This window comes from Paroedura picta, chromosome 15, assembly GCF_049243985.1.
Source record: "Paroedura picta isolate Pp20150507F chromosome 15, Ppicta_v3.0, whole genome shotgun sequence".
Taxonomy (NCBI): Eukaryota; Metazoa; Chordata; class Lepidosauria; order Squamata; family Gekkonidae; genus Paroedura; species Paroedura picta.
Genome location: NC_135383.1, coordinates 14,449,064 through 14,464,774, shown reverse-complemented (window position 1 = coordinate 14,464,774; position 15,711 = coordinate 14,449,064). Strand labels below are relative to the sequence as shown.

Sequence of the window (15,711 nt, the reverse complement as noted above, 5' to 3'; positions counted from 1 at the left end):
CTCCAGCTGAACTGATTGCTGTTAAGAGATCTCCAGGCACCCCCTGGAGGTTGAAAGCCTTACCTTGTGCCAGAGTTGGCCCTTTTTTGGAAATATTATCTATTGAATGTATATTCTGCCTTCCACCTTGGACTCAAGGTGGATCACGATAGCAGTGTAGCCCCCATAAAACCCCCAATTCATTAAAAGCTGGGTCACCACCAATGTGTAATAACGGGTTACATGCGCTGATTCCGCAGTGGGCAGCTTTGTTTCCCTACTGGCTTCACCAGATGGGTAACTAGTGCTTGGAGGGCCTTTGTAGACGTTTCTTTCACGTGAGCAATTAGTACTCAGTGCAGGGCTTTGCCCCAGCCCCTGCAGAAAGCCAAGCATCCCACCACCAACTTCTGGGAGGGGGGAAGATGGATGAGGTCTTCTGCGGGTGCCAACACTGAGCAAGTACATTCCCCTTTTGCTGGTCACGACACAGACTAGTGAAGCAGGGAGGTTTTCCCGGCGTGGATACACAAAGGGCAGGCAAGGGGTTGGGCCAGGTGGTCAGGCAGGAAGCTGGGTGTCGTCTACTCAACATAGTGACAACGGACTGGCGCCAGGCTGTATCTTCTAATGGAAATGGGTGGCTTGATGCCACCAATTCTGTCTTTCGGCCACAGAGCCCCATATACTGCCTTTCATGAGATTCCTGTTCCCCAGAAGCAGCATTTGGGGGAGGGGGGGTCAGCAGGCTAGCGAGGGAGCAGTGAAAGCAGGGAAATTTTGACAGCAGCCCCCAGGCCACTGGTTGAGGCCCACAGCGCATCAGTAATTACTGGCCTCCCTGCACAAGCAACATTTGCACTTTGTTATCCCCACCCTTCCTACCGGAGACAAGTGTCAACTGGCTTTTAGTGTTTTAACCTTTGCCTTAAATGCTGCTTCAATTAAAAGAAGCGGTCAGAGACAGGGATGCATGGCAAAGACTTTCCTATAGAATCGCCGCTGAACGGGTAACACCATCATTAAATGCTGTGAGCCCGTCGGGGAAGGGCGGCATAGAAGTTTAAGAATAAAGCATTCTGCAAGAGCAGAAAACAGTCAAGAACCACACACGCGCGCCCCCTCCATGAGACGCTGTAGCCAGTTACGGGCAATGCTTAGAAAAGACATTCACACGCTCAATCAAATACAGTTTAAGCCCAGCTTGGAAGGGGAGGCAGTGCAGATGCCTCAAGTGCTGTCAAGGTGCAGCCAAATGATGGCAACTCCATACGGCAGGGTTAGCTATGCTGTGGCTCTTCAGATGTCCATGGACTACAATTCCCATGAGGCCCTGCCCTCATGTGCTTCACACCCCTAGTGGTGACTTGGACTTCCTATGCAAGTACTAACGGTGGTCAACCCTCCTTAGTGACCAAGCTCTGATGAGACTGGACCATCCAGGGCAGGGAAGTGGGGCTGATGATATCAGCTCTGCAGGCCAGACCGAAGACAGCTGGATTGATGGAATAGGAGGGGGGGTTGTTAGTCTTAATTTTTTGTTGTTGGCAGTTGTGAAGTCATGTCTGACCCATCGCGACCCCATGGACAATGATCCTCCAGGCCTTCCTGTCCTCTACCATTCCCCGGAGTCCTTTTAAGTTCGCACCAACTGCTTCAGTGACTCCATCCAGCCACCGCATTCTCTGTCGTCCCCTTCTTTTGCCCTCAATCGCTCCCAGCATTAGGCTCTTCTCCAGGGAGTCCTTCTCATGAGGTGGCCAAAGTATTTTGAGTTTCATCTTAATTTTTAGGAAGCTTTAAATCTGTCTACAAAGGTTTGAATCCGTGTTGTAAACTGCCCCAAGCTTGCTTGCAAAGAGAGGCAGCCTAAAAATCAATTAATAAAAACAAACAGAATCTTCCAGGAGGGCCTTCCTCTGCATTGCATTCAGAACAGGTTTGGTGAGCAAAGGTATAGATTTGCAACGCCATGTTCACCAGACCCAAATGGGTAACTTAGCCAGGGAGTCCCCAGATTCTGCAAGGGTTTCACTCTTTTAGCTGCTAGGAAACCTGGCGTCTTCCACCTAGCCTGGTAGAATCAGCTTTGCATTACACACACACACACACTCTTTTCTGCTTGCAGAAAGCTATTACTTGCACTCTGGAATTAGGCACACGGCAATCTATAAAGGCTCTGGCTGTCAGTGATGACACAGGTACAAACACAAGCACATTCGTTCCTCGTCCAGCACTTTTATGAGACCCGAGACAGAGCTGTCCCAACCAATAAGCTGTGGTATCCAGGGGGGGGGGGTTAGAACACAATCCAGCATTCCAGCATCTTCGGAACTGTGTGACCTGTTCCCGTTTCATGATTCAAACACGCCTCCCTCCCCCATTGCAAAAGAAGAAGGCGCAAACTTGCCGCAGGGAGAATACGTCACTCCAAAGCCTCTACCACCACCCCTCGCAAAGGAGACCTCAAGCACGGATTGTCCCGCAAGGAGAGCGTTCCTTTCCAAAAGGTAACTGGCAACGTCTCTGAAACAGCTTGCCAACTGGAGTTTCTTTGTCTTCAGTGAATGTTCATGCAAGCCCTCCCTAAATGCAGTCTCACTGATCCTCTGGGAGACACAGATGTGGCCAGTCTCACATGAACCTAAGGCAATCCGGAAGAAGGGAAGGCCACGCAAAAGGAATGGTGCGCTCCCATGCCAGATTTGGCCCGCTTGGTCCATTGGGCTGGGTAGTTCAGGGCAGCGTCCAGGTCCTGCTAGATGAAGGATTTGGCCAGAGTAACCATGTGATCTACCCCGCAAGCCACATCGACGACCTCGCCTGCTACCGTCACCTGGACCAGACAAACAAACAAACCAAGTAGAATATTCTATCCAGTTTCCTTTCTGGATGGTTGGGAGGATAGCAATCAACATATGTTAATTCAAAGCCAGACACAAACCTGATTCCCGAAGCAACCAATAAAGAGCAAAACAGGACCGACTCCCTACCCTCCTCTTTCAAATACTTAAAGATAACCATCCCATTTCTACCCCCCCAACCTCCTTTTCTCCCAAGTCCCTCAGCCTTTTTTCCTAGGGCTTGGTCTCCAGGCCCCTGATCTCCCTTCGTCACTCTCTTCCACATTCAGTAGCAATGAGTTCCAGAGAATTTTAGGAGCCTGGGTCTGTCTAGGAACGCCCTGCTGATCTCTACCCACAGCATTCTGAGGCTACAGATGAGGACCCAGTGGAAGTTTGGCACTGCCTTTGGACAACACGCAAACAAACACCCACTTTCCGTTTCCTGAAGAGCTGCTGCAGAATGTTCCTTACCCTCCACGGGAAGTACTGGTCTTCCATCCTGCCGATCCCCAAGCAGCCCCGGGTGTTTTTCCCCCAGATGAAGAGCTCTCCTCGATCTGCAGAAAGAACGTGGCAGACTGTCATTGGGGGGGATACAGTTGCCAGCCTCCAGGTGGTGCCTGGATATTTCCTAGAATTACAGCTGGTTTCCAGAACAGAGATCGGTTCCCAGAATTATTGATAACTGACCTCCAGACTCCTGAAATTGGCTCCCCTGGAGAACAGGGCTGTTTTGGAAACCCTTTCAAACCTCTCTCCTCTCCAAAACTTTCCTTCCCCAGACTTCATCCCAAAAATCTCCAGGAATTAATTTCCCAGCTTGGAGTTGGGGACCCTGTCCTGTGTATTTCAGGGCAAGAACTAGTTTCCTTAAATTTCTTCTCAGCTTCCTCCTTACAGAAGCAAATCCCTGTCTGTGTGTGAGTGTGAGTGTGTGTGTGTGTGTGTGTGTGTGTGTGTGTGTGAGAGAGAGAGAGAGAGAGAGAGAGAGAGAGAGAGAGAGAGAGAGGAGAGAGAGAGAGAGAGAGAGAGAGAGATGAGAGAGAGAGAGAGAGAGAGAGAGAGAGAGAGGAGAGAGAGAGAGAGAGAGAGAGAGAGAGAGAGAGAGAGAGAGAGAGAGAGAGAGAGAGAGAGGAGAGAGAGAGAGAGAGAGAGAGCGCACTGTGGAAGGGTCTCCAAGGAAAGAAAGGAAACCAGCTTCCATGGCTTCTGATGCTGCTGCCCCCTAGAGGGTGCACTTGACCTGACACAATTCCAAGCCTATCAACCTGTAGGACAACAGACACCACAATCCTATTTCAGGTTTGATCTCCACTATCATGCAAGCAGGGCCTCTTGTGGCACAGAGTGATAAGGGAGCAGACGTGCAGTCTGAAAGCTCTGCCCATGAGGCTGGGAGTTCTATCCCAGCAGCCGGCACAAGGTTGACAGCCTTCCATCCTTCTCAGGTCGGTAAAATGAGTACCCAGCTTGCTGGGGGGTAAACAGTAATGACTGGGGAAGGCACTGGCAAACCACCCCGTATTGAGTCTGCCATGGAAACGCTGGAGGGCGTCACCCCAAGGGTCAGACATGACCCAGTGCTTGCACAGGGGATACCTTTACCTTTATCATGCAAGTGCCCCACCATTTTCAGGTGAGAAGAAGCACAAGAATTGTTCAGTTCACCTAGCTGAGGACAGTCTACTGGGTCACGCAGCATCTCTGCAGTCTCAACCCAAGAAGGGCCTTCTCCAAAACCTGATACCAGCAATCAGTTAACCGGAGACATCAAGAATGGAATGTGGGACCCACCTGCAAGGTTGGCAGCTATTAAGTTCCATTGGAGCCATAAACCAGTGCTTCCCATAGATGTCTGGCTTTCTCCCTTTCTGTACGGGAGGCATGCTGTTTCTCAAACATTCTGCTGTTGACACCTTCAGCAGGCAAAATGTTGCCGAAGATTCCGTGACATCCAGGCTGCTTTGCCCATGGAAGGCAATGCCCTTTTCCCTGCCCCCCCCACCCCAAACTGAAACAACACTTCAGAAACTTACTGGTGATCGCAGCAAACTGGTTGAGTCCACAGCGGATCCGATTCACACGAATGTCCGGGCTGAGGTCCGAGAAACCGAAGAGGGAGGGCGGGATCATTTCGGGGATTGCCGTCTCCATCAGTTTGGGGCCTTTCCCGAGGATTCCATAGCCCCACACGAAGACGTGGCCTTCCTCTGCATTGCATTCAGAACAGGTTTGGTGAGCAAAGGTACAGATTTGCAACGCCATGTTCACCAGACCCAAATGGGTAACTTAGCCAGGGCGTCCCCAGATTCTGCAAGGTTTTCACTCTTTTAGCTGCGGAAATGCTGCTCGTAAAAGATCTGAGCCGTCCCATAAACCTCAACGAGCAAGCAGTCCTAAAACATTCTCCCAAAGAGAGAAGCTCACCGTTCAAGAGAGCGTTGACCGTTCCCCCACACGCGGCTTCCTTCACCTTCCCGACTTTGAAGGGCAGGTGTCTTGGCACATTCACCTGTTTGGAATGCAAGGTTGGAAGGTGACACCGTTTGAATTTTTTTTTTCCTGTTTCCCAAGACATGGCCACATTTAAGGAGAAAATGGGATCAAAAAGGGAAAATGAACTCAGAACTTGGCTAAATTAAAACCAATCTCCACGTTTCTGCAAAACACCAGCCTCTGGTCAAAGGCTGTGGTGATTCCGTAGCTGCACTGGGTGCAGAATTTGGTTATCAGCATCCTGATTAATCTCTGCCCTTAGATTTGGGGGTGGAGGTCTGAAGTGGCAGAACAAAATTAGAGTCCAGGGTCACCTTCAAGACCAACCCAGCTTAGTGCAAAGTGTAAGCTTTCTTGTGCATAGCATATTTCATGAGACAATGAAAGGGGAGGTACAAGACCACAAACGCAAGCAGAGAGTGACACACAGCTAAGTACCCAGCATAATGAAGCTGTATCTCCTAGCTGCAGATTGAAGACCGAATCAGATTCAAGGGTGTGAAAGGTTTTGACCTTTCATGCCCTAAACAGTCAGGGACCTTCGTACCGGTGGGACCGTCTTCTCCATGACGCCCCTCAAAGATCGAGCGCACAGAATTGGCTCCAGGTCCCTGGCCCCGGAGAAATAAATCTGGCCTCAATAAGAGCCAGAGCCTTCTCAGCCCTGGCCCCAGGTTGGTGGAACACTCTTCCAAGCAAGATCAGGGCCCTGTGGGACTTAAAAACAATTCCACGGGGCCTGTCAAACAGAGTAGTTCCACCAGGCCTTTGGTCAAGGCCTATATATAAACCATCAGCAAGCTGATGCTCATTGCCTGAAAATTTACACTTTGAATAAAGTTCAGTTGGTCTTAAAGAGGCCACTGGATGCAACCTCTGCCCTTTTCACTCTCTTTTCCTTTAAAAACAGAGATGCTCCCAACCCTTAAAAACAGCTGGCAGGGCACAGTGGAATGAATAAGAGTTTTGATGGCCATTAGATCAGCCAACACGTCTGGCCTTATACCATCCCCCACCCCCACCGATAGACAGTCAGCAAAGTGAAATCACCATGGGAGAAGGGCATAGGGCCCCCCCCACACACACACATTCCAGGATGACAAGCCACAGGAGGGGTGAATCCCTTCGGATCCTTTCGAACCTGTGGCTTCTCCGTGATGGAAGACAGCTGCAGGTATTCCGAGTTCCCCCAGCCGAAAAGCTCTCCTTCCGCCGACACAGCGAAGCAGCAGTCTCCGTAAGTAGTAACCTGCACGATGGGGACCCCGGCGATATCGCCCCCCAGTTTGGTCGGGACGCAGACACTGTTGTAATGGCCAAGACCTGGTTGTCGGAGGCGGAGAGAGGCAAGGTTCAGTCAAGACGCCAGGCAGCATCAATAGGGAGCAGCAGTAGAAAAACAGGCGTCTAGCAGCCCCTTAAAGACTCGCACCGTTGATTCCAGCACACATTTTTTGTGATTCTGAGTTCACGCCATCCTATACAAAGGACTTCAGTCCTTCTGAGGCCCCTGCAAGCCCGATCCTGTCAGCTCTTGGAAGCTAAGTAGAACCAACCATGGCTATTATTTGGATGGGAGACCTCCAAAGATTCGGATGGTAGTTCCTCCAAGGACCACCAGGGGTCATCACATGGAGGCAAGCAATGGTCAAGCACCCCTGAATGTCCCTTGCCTGGCTATCAGACCATCCTTCAGATCTCAGAAGCTAAGGAGGGCCGACCCAGGCTAGTATTTGGAGGGGAGACCTCCATTATTTGGGGTGGTAGTTCCTCCAAGGAAAAGTAGGAGATGTGATGCAGAGGCAGGCCATAGCAAATCCCCTCTGAACGCCCCTTGCCTGGCAGCCAGACAATCCTCAGATGCCCTGACTATGCTATGCAAGTCATATGATAGATAGATAGATAAATAACTCCTGGAAGCAACTGCGCTAGTCTTTAAGGGTCCACAGGATCTCCTGTTTTGTCATCTGTCTGCTGGCTGTCATAAGAATGCTCTTTTGAAAAACAGAAAGAGAACCTATATTGATTGGCTTTCCTGAAAACCTGCAGTGGTACCCACCTTGCATACCACCTAAATTGCAGAATCCTGGCCTGGGAAAGACCTTCAAGGAAGGGAAAGAGGAGGGGGAGATACATGGCTCTGCTAGTATCATCCAAAGAGGGGTTCTCACTTGACCCATTTTCCCAAGTCCTAATTTGATACAAAAGGCAGCTGTTTCCCTCCCATCACCACAACCTCTTCCACTTCCTGCGGCTTGCTCAATAACCCCTCTGGCTTTGGGAGCAGAGCCACCAGTCCCATCCTGCTTTCATCAAGGACCAAGGCCTGGCTCACCACTGTCGTCCTACCTGTTTGACCATCACCGCCCCAGCCGCAGGAGTAGACGTCTCCTTTCTCGGTCCGAAAGAGACTGTGGTCCTGCCCACAGGCAACCTGTTGGTGAAAGACAAAGGAGGCTGGGTGGAGACGGAAAGAAGACCAAGAAGAGCTGGGTTTTTTATACCCTGCTTTTCATTACAAAGGCCTTTCCCTTCCTCTCCCCACAACAGACGTTTCTGTAATATAAGAAGAGCTTTGCAAGATTAGATAAGTGGATTTCTTACCTGAACTACTTGATCCTTGAATCCCCGTAGTCTGTGAATTTGGTGACTTTCACTGTGTGATCACAAGGCAGTAAAAAGATTCAAATTGTTTATTTAAATAATTCTTATGATTTGCACATTGAAAACGCGTTTATTTGCATGTTTAAAAAAACACAACAGCAAGATTTACACACAATTGAGAACTATATTCTTAAGTGGCTACATGAGATGTTACAGACATTCATCCTGCATTACTTTAGACCAGGGTTCCTTCTGACACATTTCCTGGTACCGGTCAAGTGTTTTTTAAAAGTACACAGGGACGGGTGAGGTTTTTGCCTAGCATGGCTTCGGATTGGCTGTGCAGATTTTTTTTTTTAAACGTTCAACAGCAGCTGCCCCTACAGCCCAAGATCCTTCACCGTGTGGCTGATGCCGCCATTCTGTGACAGGGTCCGCCTCCTGTGAGATCCATCTTGTGACTCTGCCCACCTCACTATGTCAAAACTGCAGAGGGGCCCGCAATTTTGAAAAGGTGGTGGGATCCTTGTTTAAGACAATGGCAGGTTCCACAAATAAAGTGGTTATCATCTTGAACCAGGAAGAAACCTACCCCTATTGGGCTGGGTAGGTTTCCCTCGGGATGCGGGGAATAATGCATAGTGGTTAAAATACCAGAGGATTTGGCAGACCTGGGTTCAAATCCCCATGCTACCATCAAACTCAGTGTGTGAGCTCTGACAGAAACATGGCCCTTCCCATGAACGGAAGAGATCCTCTCACCTGTATACTTCCCCGTCGATCACCTTTCGGCCACACTGTCCGTAAGCATTGTTGCCCATGCTGAAGACTGAAACAAAGCCAGGTGATGTGTCAGCCGGATCTCAGAAAGCACCAGACATCCATTCAGAAGGACACAGAACCAGCAGTAACTTCTTCCACACCCATCGGAAGCTGCCCTGCTAGCAAGGTAGGCCCTTTGAGCTATCTAGCTCAGCCCTGTCCCTATTCCAACAGGCAGTTGGTCACCGAGGTCTCTGGGAAAGACAGGTCTTTCTTAACATCTACTCCAGGAGATCCTTCAGCAGGAGATGGACCCAGGATCTTCCACACAGAAGACAGCTGCTCTACCACTGTGCCATGGCCACTCTGTCTGGACAGCCTTCCTCCCTCCCTCTGCTGGGCCCTTACCTAGAGATGACCCGGGGGAGGGGGGGACAGAGACATTTTCATTTCCAATGAAAAAAATAACACTTTGAAAGAACACTAAAAAAAACTCTCCTGTGAAATATTTTATCTTTAGAATGAGTAACAGGCTTCTTGGCAAGGTTTTTGACACTCAAAAAGTATAGCATGAAAAAGTCTCAGGATTTTTTTAAAAGTTCCAATATTATTGTTGTTTTTAACAATTCTATTTTTATGCCACCTTTTCCCAAAGGCTCAGGGCGGCTTACAAGGTTTAAAACCACATAAAATACATCATCATAATTAATAATTGCTCAAATCATCACTTGAGCTTGAAAAGCAAGAATTCCAGCCAGTATCAACAGTTGAATTAAGGGGATCCTGGACCTAGCAGCCAAAGAAATAATGGAATAGACCACTGGTGAGGAGATGGGGAGCTCCCCCTCACTGGCCGTCTTCAAGTAGTGGTTGGACAGATACTTCTCCTGGCTGCTTTAGGCTGATCCTGCAATAAGCAGGAGGTTGGACAAAATGGCCTGTCTGTCCCCTTTCAACTCTATGATTCTGCCCATCTTCAGAAAATGCAGAGCTATCAGCTTACCTCCTTCAGTAGTCAGCACCAAGGAGTGTGCTCTACCACACGACACCTGCAAAACTCGGGTCACTTGGGGCTTGTCCAGAGGCAACGGAATGGGGCTTGGCTCCAGGACATATTCGTAACCACGAGCTTAAGGGGAAGGAGAAAAGATTACTTACTAATATGTCTGTAAGCACCTTCAACCATGAATATTTCTAATCCCCTTTTAAAGCCATTTATTCCTACAGGCTCTGGTGGCAAATTCCACATTTTAATCATAGTGTAAAGAAGTATTTCCTTTTGTCCATCCTGAACCTACTGCCTATGAGCTTCATTGAATGCTCTCAAGTTCTAGTATTTTGGAAGAGGGAGAAAAAGTTACATTGGTCAACTCCAGCCACCCTGTACATAATTTCCATTGTCTTGTCTGTTTAAACGGCTTGGCTAGCTGGAGTTCTCCATAAGCTGCTTTGGTTCACTCCAGGGAGAAAAGCAGCGCAGAATAAAATCAATAGTGATGGGCACAAAGAAAGGAGTAACCACAGCCACTGGCTCAGTTCTGCGTCTCCCCAAGACACCAGATACTTACACTTATCCTTCCTGCTCTGATGAAATCCAATCTGAGAGTCCTTGTTGAGTCCCATCCCCCAGACTTTGGTAATGTCCGTGGTCCTGGAGGAAAGCAGGGTGAATCCATAGCCACAAGCAGCAGAGGAGATCTTTAAAAATTATACAAGACAGTGAAGGGTAAGACAGAGACAGGCAGGGGTGGCTGCATTCAGGCAGCAGAGGTTTTTTATTATTATTATTATTATTATTTACATTTATATCCCACCACTCCCACAAGGGTTCATGGAGGCTTACAATAAAACCCCATACATTAAAAAACCCAATAAAATACGTACCATTTATAATCAACTGACCCATCAACTAAAAAACAAAAAACTAAGGCTAAACATCCAATCATTTGGCGGCAAAACCCCATACTAATCCTATTAACACCTCAGGGTGGACAAAGGGGCTGATCTCTCCCTTTAATCCGTTTTTAATAGTCCCAGAAGGGGGAGTCCAGATTTTCCTTCGCACGCTGGCCTCAACCATAGACCTGGCAGAAGAGCTCCGTCTTGCAGGCCCTGCAGAATGCTGGAAGCTCCTGCAGGGCCCATAGCTCTTCCAGGAGCTCATTCCACCAGGTAGGGGCCAGGACACAACTCATGGCTATGCTTTCCTTCCTCCTCTAATGCACCAAGCATGACTAAAGGGTTTCCCAGTTTGGGGAATCTTAAATCACACTCCAGTTTTCCACAACACTGGTGCCTAGGCAAACTGAAGTTTCCCCCACAAACTTCAGTTATAAACCTCAGTTAAAACCCAGTTTATAATTCTGGCTTGCAGATAGGAAACAATCTTTGATTTGCCCTGGCATCTGAGTCTGAACATTATGGAGAACCAGAGTTTGATGCAGGGCTTCCCAAAGCAAGTAAGAGCCTTCAGATGCATTTTGCATTGGAAGAGAGGAGAGATGCAATCACAGCAAAAAGTCAGGTGTTCACACTTCAAGGACAAATTTCTGCTCTGACACTCTAAACAGCATCTCTGGATTAAGACATTTGAAAGTCCAGAGGAAATTAATGGTTTATCTCCTGCAAGGAGCAATGAGGAGAGAAACATTATGTTCTAGTCTTCCTGATACAGTTGAGACAATTAGAGAAATATACAGATGTTGGATTTCACTGTAGAATGGGCAAAGCAGCAAACCATGATCCCTAAATGGCATGGTACCTGCCTTCCAGATGGGCTAAAGGAAGAGTGCCAGGATTAAAATTCTATAATACTCTCAATGTATTTCTTGAAAGAGAATTTTAAAAAATCACACCTTGAATAATTCTTTGTTAATCTTAAAGGTGCTGGACTCTGATTTTATTGTGCTACTTCAGACCAACATGGCTACCCATTTGAAAGAGAATGGTTACCAAAAGTATAGAGTGCAATTAAAATGATGAAATTGGCACCACTGAAATATTCTAAAAAGGATGAGCACTGAAAATCTTGTTATGCCACACTGAGAATGAGTTGATCAACAACTTTGCATTAGTGTATTGAATCTTGTATTCATGTATTTAAATATACCACACTCAACCTGTGGTAACTGTTACTAAAGGATGTCAGGCAGCAGGTGTTAGGAAAGACCATTCTCTGCCTGAGCTCCTGAAGAGCTGCTACCAATAAGAGTAAACATAATTGACTTAGATGCCCTTTATCCTCAGCATTAAAGTAGCTTTGTACATTTAACAATAACATTTGTTTTACTGACAACTGATGCATTCCAAAAGAGCACACTTTACGCTCAATCCCTTTCCCATCTTCCTCACCTTCTCCTCCAATTCCAGACGATATGGAGTGGGCTGGATTCTCCTTCTTTTCTTCTGCCTTTCATCGGGCATGACAAAAGAAGGGATGCCCAAAGCTCCTGAGTAGGTAAAACCCCACACAAACACTCGACTTTTCCTCTTGGCTGCTCCCCCCACATATTGGAAAATGGGGACAGCAGCATCAGCTTCTTTGAGCTCCCGGATGGTTTTTGGCCCAGCTGATTTGGCCAGGCTTCTGGAGAACCCTTCAGGCGGGATCTTCTTCGGGAGGCGTTGGAACACCCCATGAGGATCGCCAAGGAAACCTCTCTGTGGGGTCAGAGAAACCCCCAAAGGAGACACCTGCAGCCGTCTTGGGAAGCCTCGGAAGAGCCCCCTGTGGCACACTAAGGACATCCCCAAGTGAGCCTCCAATACCATCTTCAGGGAATGAAGCAGCAGCTCTTCCTTAAGTTCTAAGGATGTCACCCACTGGGTGCCCAATGCTTTACTTGGGGAACTCAGCAGCAGCCCCCCATCGGGCGCCAAAGACGACCTCAAATGAAAGCCCTACATTCCTTGCGACAACCCCCAACTCAGCCCCTCTGCAGCATCAGCCGTCGCAGCACCGAGGGTGGGTGGCCCAAAGGCACTCCTCAAGCGCTAAAAGAACGTCAGCATGAAGCCCCCTAAAAACAACCCCCTGACTGGAAAGGCGACGCTTGGTTGTCTCCCCCCTACTCCGTCCCAAGTCCCAAACAGCTAAACCGGCAGCATGGACGGCGCCATCTTGGCCACCTTTCCCCTTTCAGCGTCTTTTGACCTCTTCGCGCAGGCGCAGTTCCGCCATGTCGGAAGAGGCAGGGGGAGGGGGAGGCGCTTTTCCCTCGCCTCTCGCATTTGCTAGATGTTATCACGTGGGTTGGCATCTTCGAGTCGGCGGCAATGAAACAAGAGGCACAGTGTCTTCATACAATTAATACATTTATCATACAATTAATACATTTATTGGAGGTGTACAGAAACACTTTTGCAAACGGCGATGAAGAAGCTCTCTTTTATACCGCAATTCGTCCGGAGAGGAGCGCTCACCTTTCTATGGCTGAGTGCTTTGTACGCATGCGCACAGTCAATTCACCGCCGGCGACCATGACACGAGAGGCAAAAGGGTTTTCCCTCCCAGGCTACATATTATAGATATAATAATTGCTATGCATGATTACAAGTTAATTTTAATGGAGCTTTACAGTAACAAATCTAAAGTATCTCTTTGCAAAGGCTTAGTTAGGGTTTTTTAATGTGTTTTTTTATTTTATATCCTTAAAGCAGGTATCATGAGCCTTTTGTGGTGCAGAGTGGTAAGGCAGCAGAAACGCAGTCTGAAGCTCTGCCCATGAGGCTGGGAGTTCAATCCCAGCAGCCGACTCAAGGATGACTCAGCCTTCCATCCTTCCGAGGACGGTAAAATGAGTACCAAGCTTGCTGGAGGGTAAACGGTAATGACTGGGGAAGGCACTGGCAAACCACCCCATATTGAGTCTGCCATGAAAACGCTAGAGGGCGTCACCCCAAGGGTCAGACATGACCCGGTGCTTGCACAGGGGATACCTTTATCTTTACAGGTATATACATAATAAAAATCAGATTTGTCCCTCCTCAGAAACAACGGTCAGATATATGATGAACCCACCACCAATATAAAATCAGTTACTGAACCCATTCAGATCAAACCTATGAATATCATTATTCTTTTGGTAAGCATGTAATTTCAATAGAGTATAACTTTTTTTTACTTTTTGATATCCACTACGGTATCTTACCGTAGATAGATGGGGAAGAAATGGAGATAGTAACAGATTTTATTTTCCTGGGCTCCAAGATCACTGCAGATGGGGACTGCAGCAAAGAAATTAAAAGACGCTTGCTCCTGGGGAGGAAAGCTATGGCAAATCTAGACAGCATCCTAAAAAGCAGAGACATCACCTTGCCAACAAAAGTGCGTTTAGTCAAGGCTATGGTCTTCCCAGTTGCAATGTATGGCTGCGAAAGTTGGACCATGAGGAAGGCCGAGCGTCAAAGAATTGAGGCTTTTGAACTCTGGTCCTGGAGAAGACTCTTGCGAGTCCCTTGGACTGCAAGGCGAACAAACCGGTCAGTCCTAGAGGAGATCAGCCCTGACTGCTCTTTAGAAGGCCAGATCCTGAAGATGAAACTCAAATACTTTGGCCACCTCATGAGAAGGAAGGACTCCCTGGAGAAGAGCCTAATGCTGGGAGCGATCGAGGGCAAAAGAAGAAGGGGACGACAGAGAATGAGGTGGCTGGATGGAGTCACTGAAGCAGTGGGTATGAACTTAAATGGACTCCGGGGAATGGTAGAGGACAGGAAGGCCTGGAGGATCATTGTCCATGGGGTCGCGATGGGTCGGACACGACTTCGCACATAACAACAACAACAACGGTATCTTACGGACATTATTTTGTTTACTGTGTCTGGTGTAAACCAGCCCAACGTTGGCTATCAGAAAAAGAAGAAGAAGAAGAATTGGTTTCTCTACCTAAAGGAATCTCAAAGCGGCTTACAATCACCTTCCCTTTCCTCTCCCCACAACAGACACCCTGTGAGGGAGGTGAGGCTGAGAGAGCCCTGAGAGAACTGCTCAGTCAGAACAGCTCTATCAGGGCTTTGACTAGTCCCAGGTCACCCATCTGGCTCCAGGTAGGGGAGTGGGAAATCAAACCCGGCTCTCCAAATTAGAAGTCGGCACTACATCAAGCTGTAAAGCAATCATTTGCTGATCACCAACAATCACAAGTGAATTGTTCAGTAATAGTATCTCTGGCTTACAAGGGATTTGTATTTGCAGCCCAATGAACATCATTTTTTCCACTTGTTTCCAGAAGGTAGAGGCACGTACACCACCACGTCTGAAAAAAGTCTGCTTTATCTTCTTTACAGAACCAGCATAGGTTGACGTCATTATTATAGATCTCAAAATGATATTGATTATATACATGGCAATAGATCAGCAAGAAAATGATATTATAAAGCAGAAGATAAATATGCTCTTCAAGATGGCTCTCAGCAACATTCCAGCAGCATTCCGGACCAGTTTACGTTTCTTTGTTGAACATATTAGGTAAATAAGTCCAGATCAGACAAGCCTGTACTCTCAAATGAGTAAACCGAGGCTATTGTACTCTGGTTACATCACAAGAAGACAGGACTCAGTGGAAAAGACAATAATGCTAGGAAAAGTTGGAAGCCGCCGGAAAAGAGGAAGAGCCAACATGAGATGGATGAACTCAATGAAGGGAGCCAAGGCCCTCAGTTGGCAAGACCTGGGCAAGGCGGTTAACGATCAGATGTTTTGGAGGTCATTCATTTATCAGGTCACTGTAAATCGGAAACAAATTGACAACTCTAATCACGTCTTGTGTCCTTCTTCCAAAGAACGTGCCTTGGCTCTGTGCTCCCCCTCCATTGGGTCCTCGTAGAAAGAACCCTATGAGAAAGGTCAGCCTGAGACAGCAACGAGTCCAAGACCTCCCATTGAGCTTCTGTGGCAGAAAGAGGCCTCCAGCCTGGATCTCTAAGTTTAGTTGCTTGAAAAATCGTCAACAAGAGAAGCGCCAGAAGGGGCTTCCTTGGGTTTCACAAAAGAGGACTGTTTGTACCCTTGGTGGGTTTGATC

General features: G+C 47.9%; 1 protein-coding gene across 1 annotated transcript; it reads right to left on the bottom strand.

The window, feature by feature from the left end:
* Positions 1 to 2,201: 2,201 nt before the first annotated feature.
* On the bottom strand, positions 2,202 to 12,845 carry RCC1L (RCC1 like). Its single transcript, XM_077311064.1, has 11 exons — positions 12,039 to 12,845; positions 10,256 to 10,385; positions 9,691 to 9,816; positions 8,688 to 8,754; positions 7,926 to 7,977; positions 7,671 to 7,755; positions 6,463 to 6,644; positions 5,253 to 5,337; positions 4,862 to 5,035; positions 3,297 to 3,382; positions 2,202 to 2,815 (listed from the first exon to the last, which is right to left on the bottom strand). The coding sequence occupies exons 1-11, from the start codon at positions 12,456 to 12,458 to the stop codon at positions 2,738 to 2,740; spliced, it is 1,485 nt and encodes a 494-aa protein (XP_077167179.1). The 5' UTR covers positions 12,459 to 12,845; the 3' UTR covers positions 2,202 to 2,737.
* Positions 12,846 to 15,711: the final 2,866 nt, after the last annotated feature.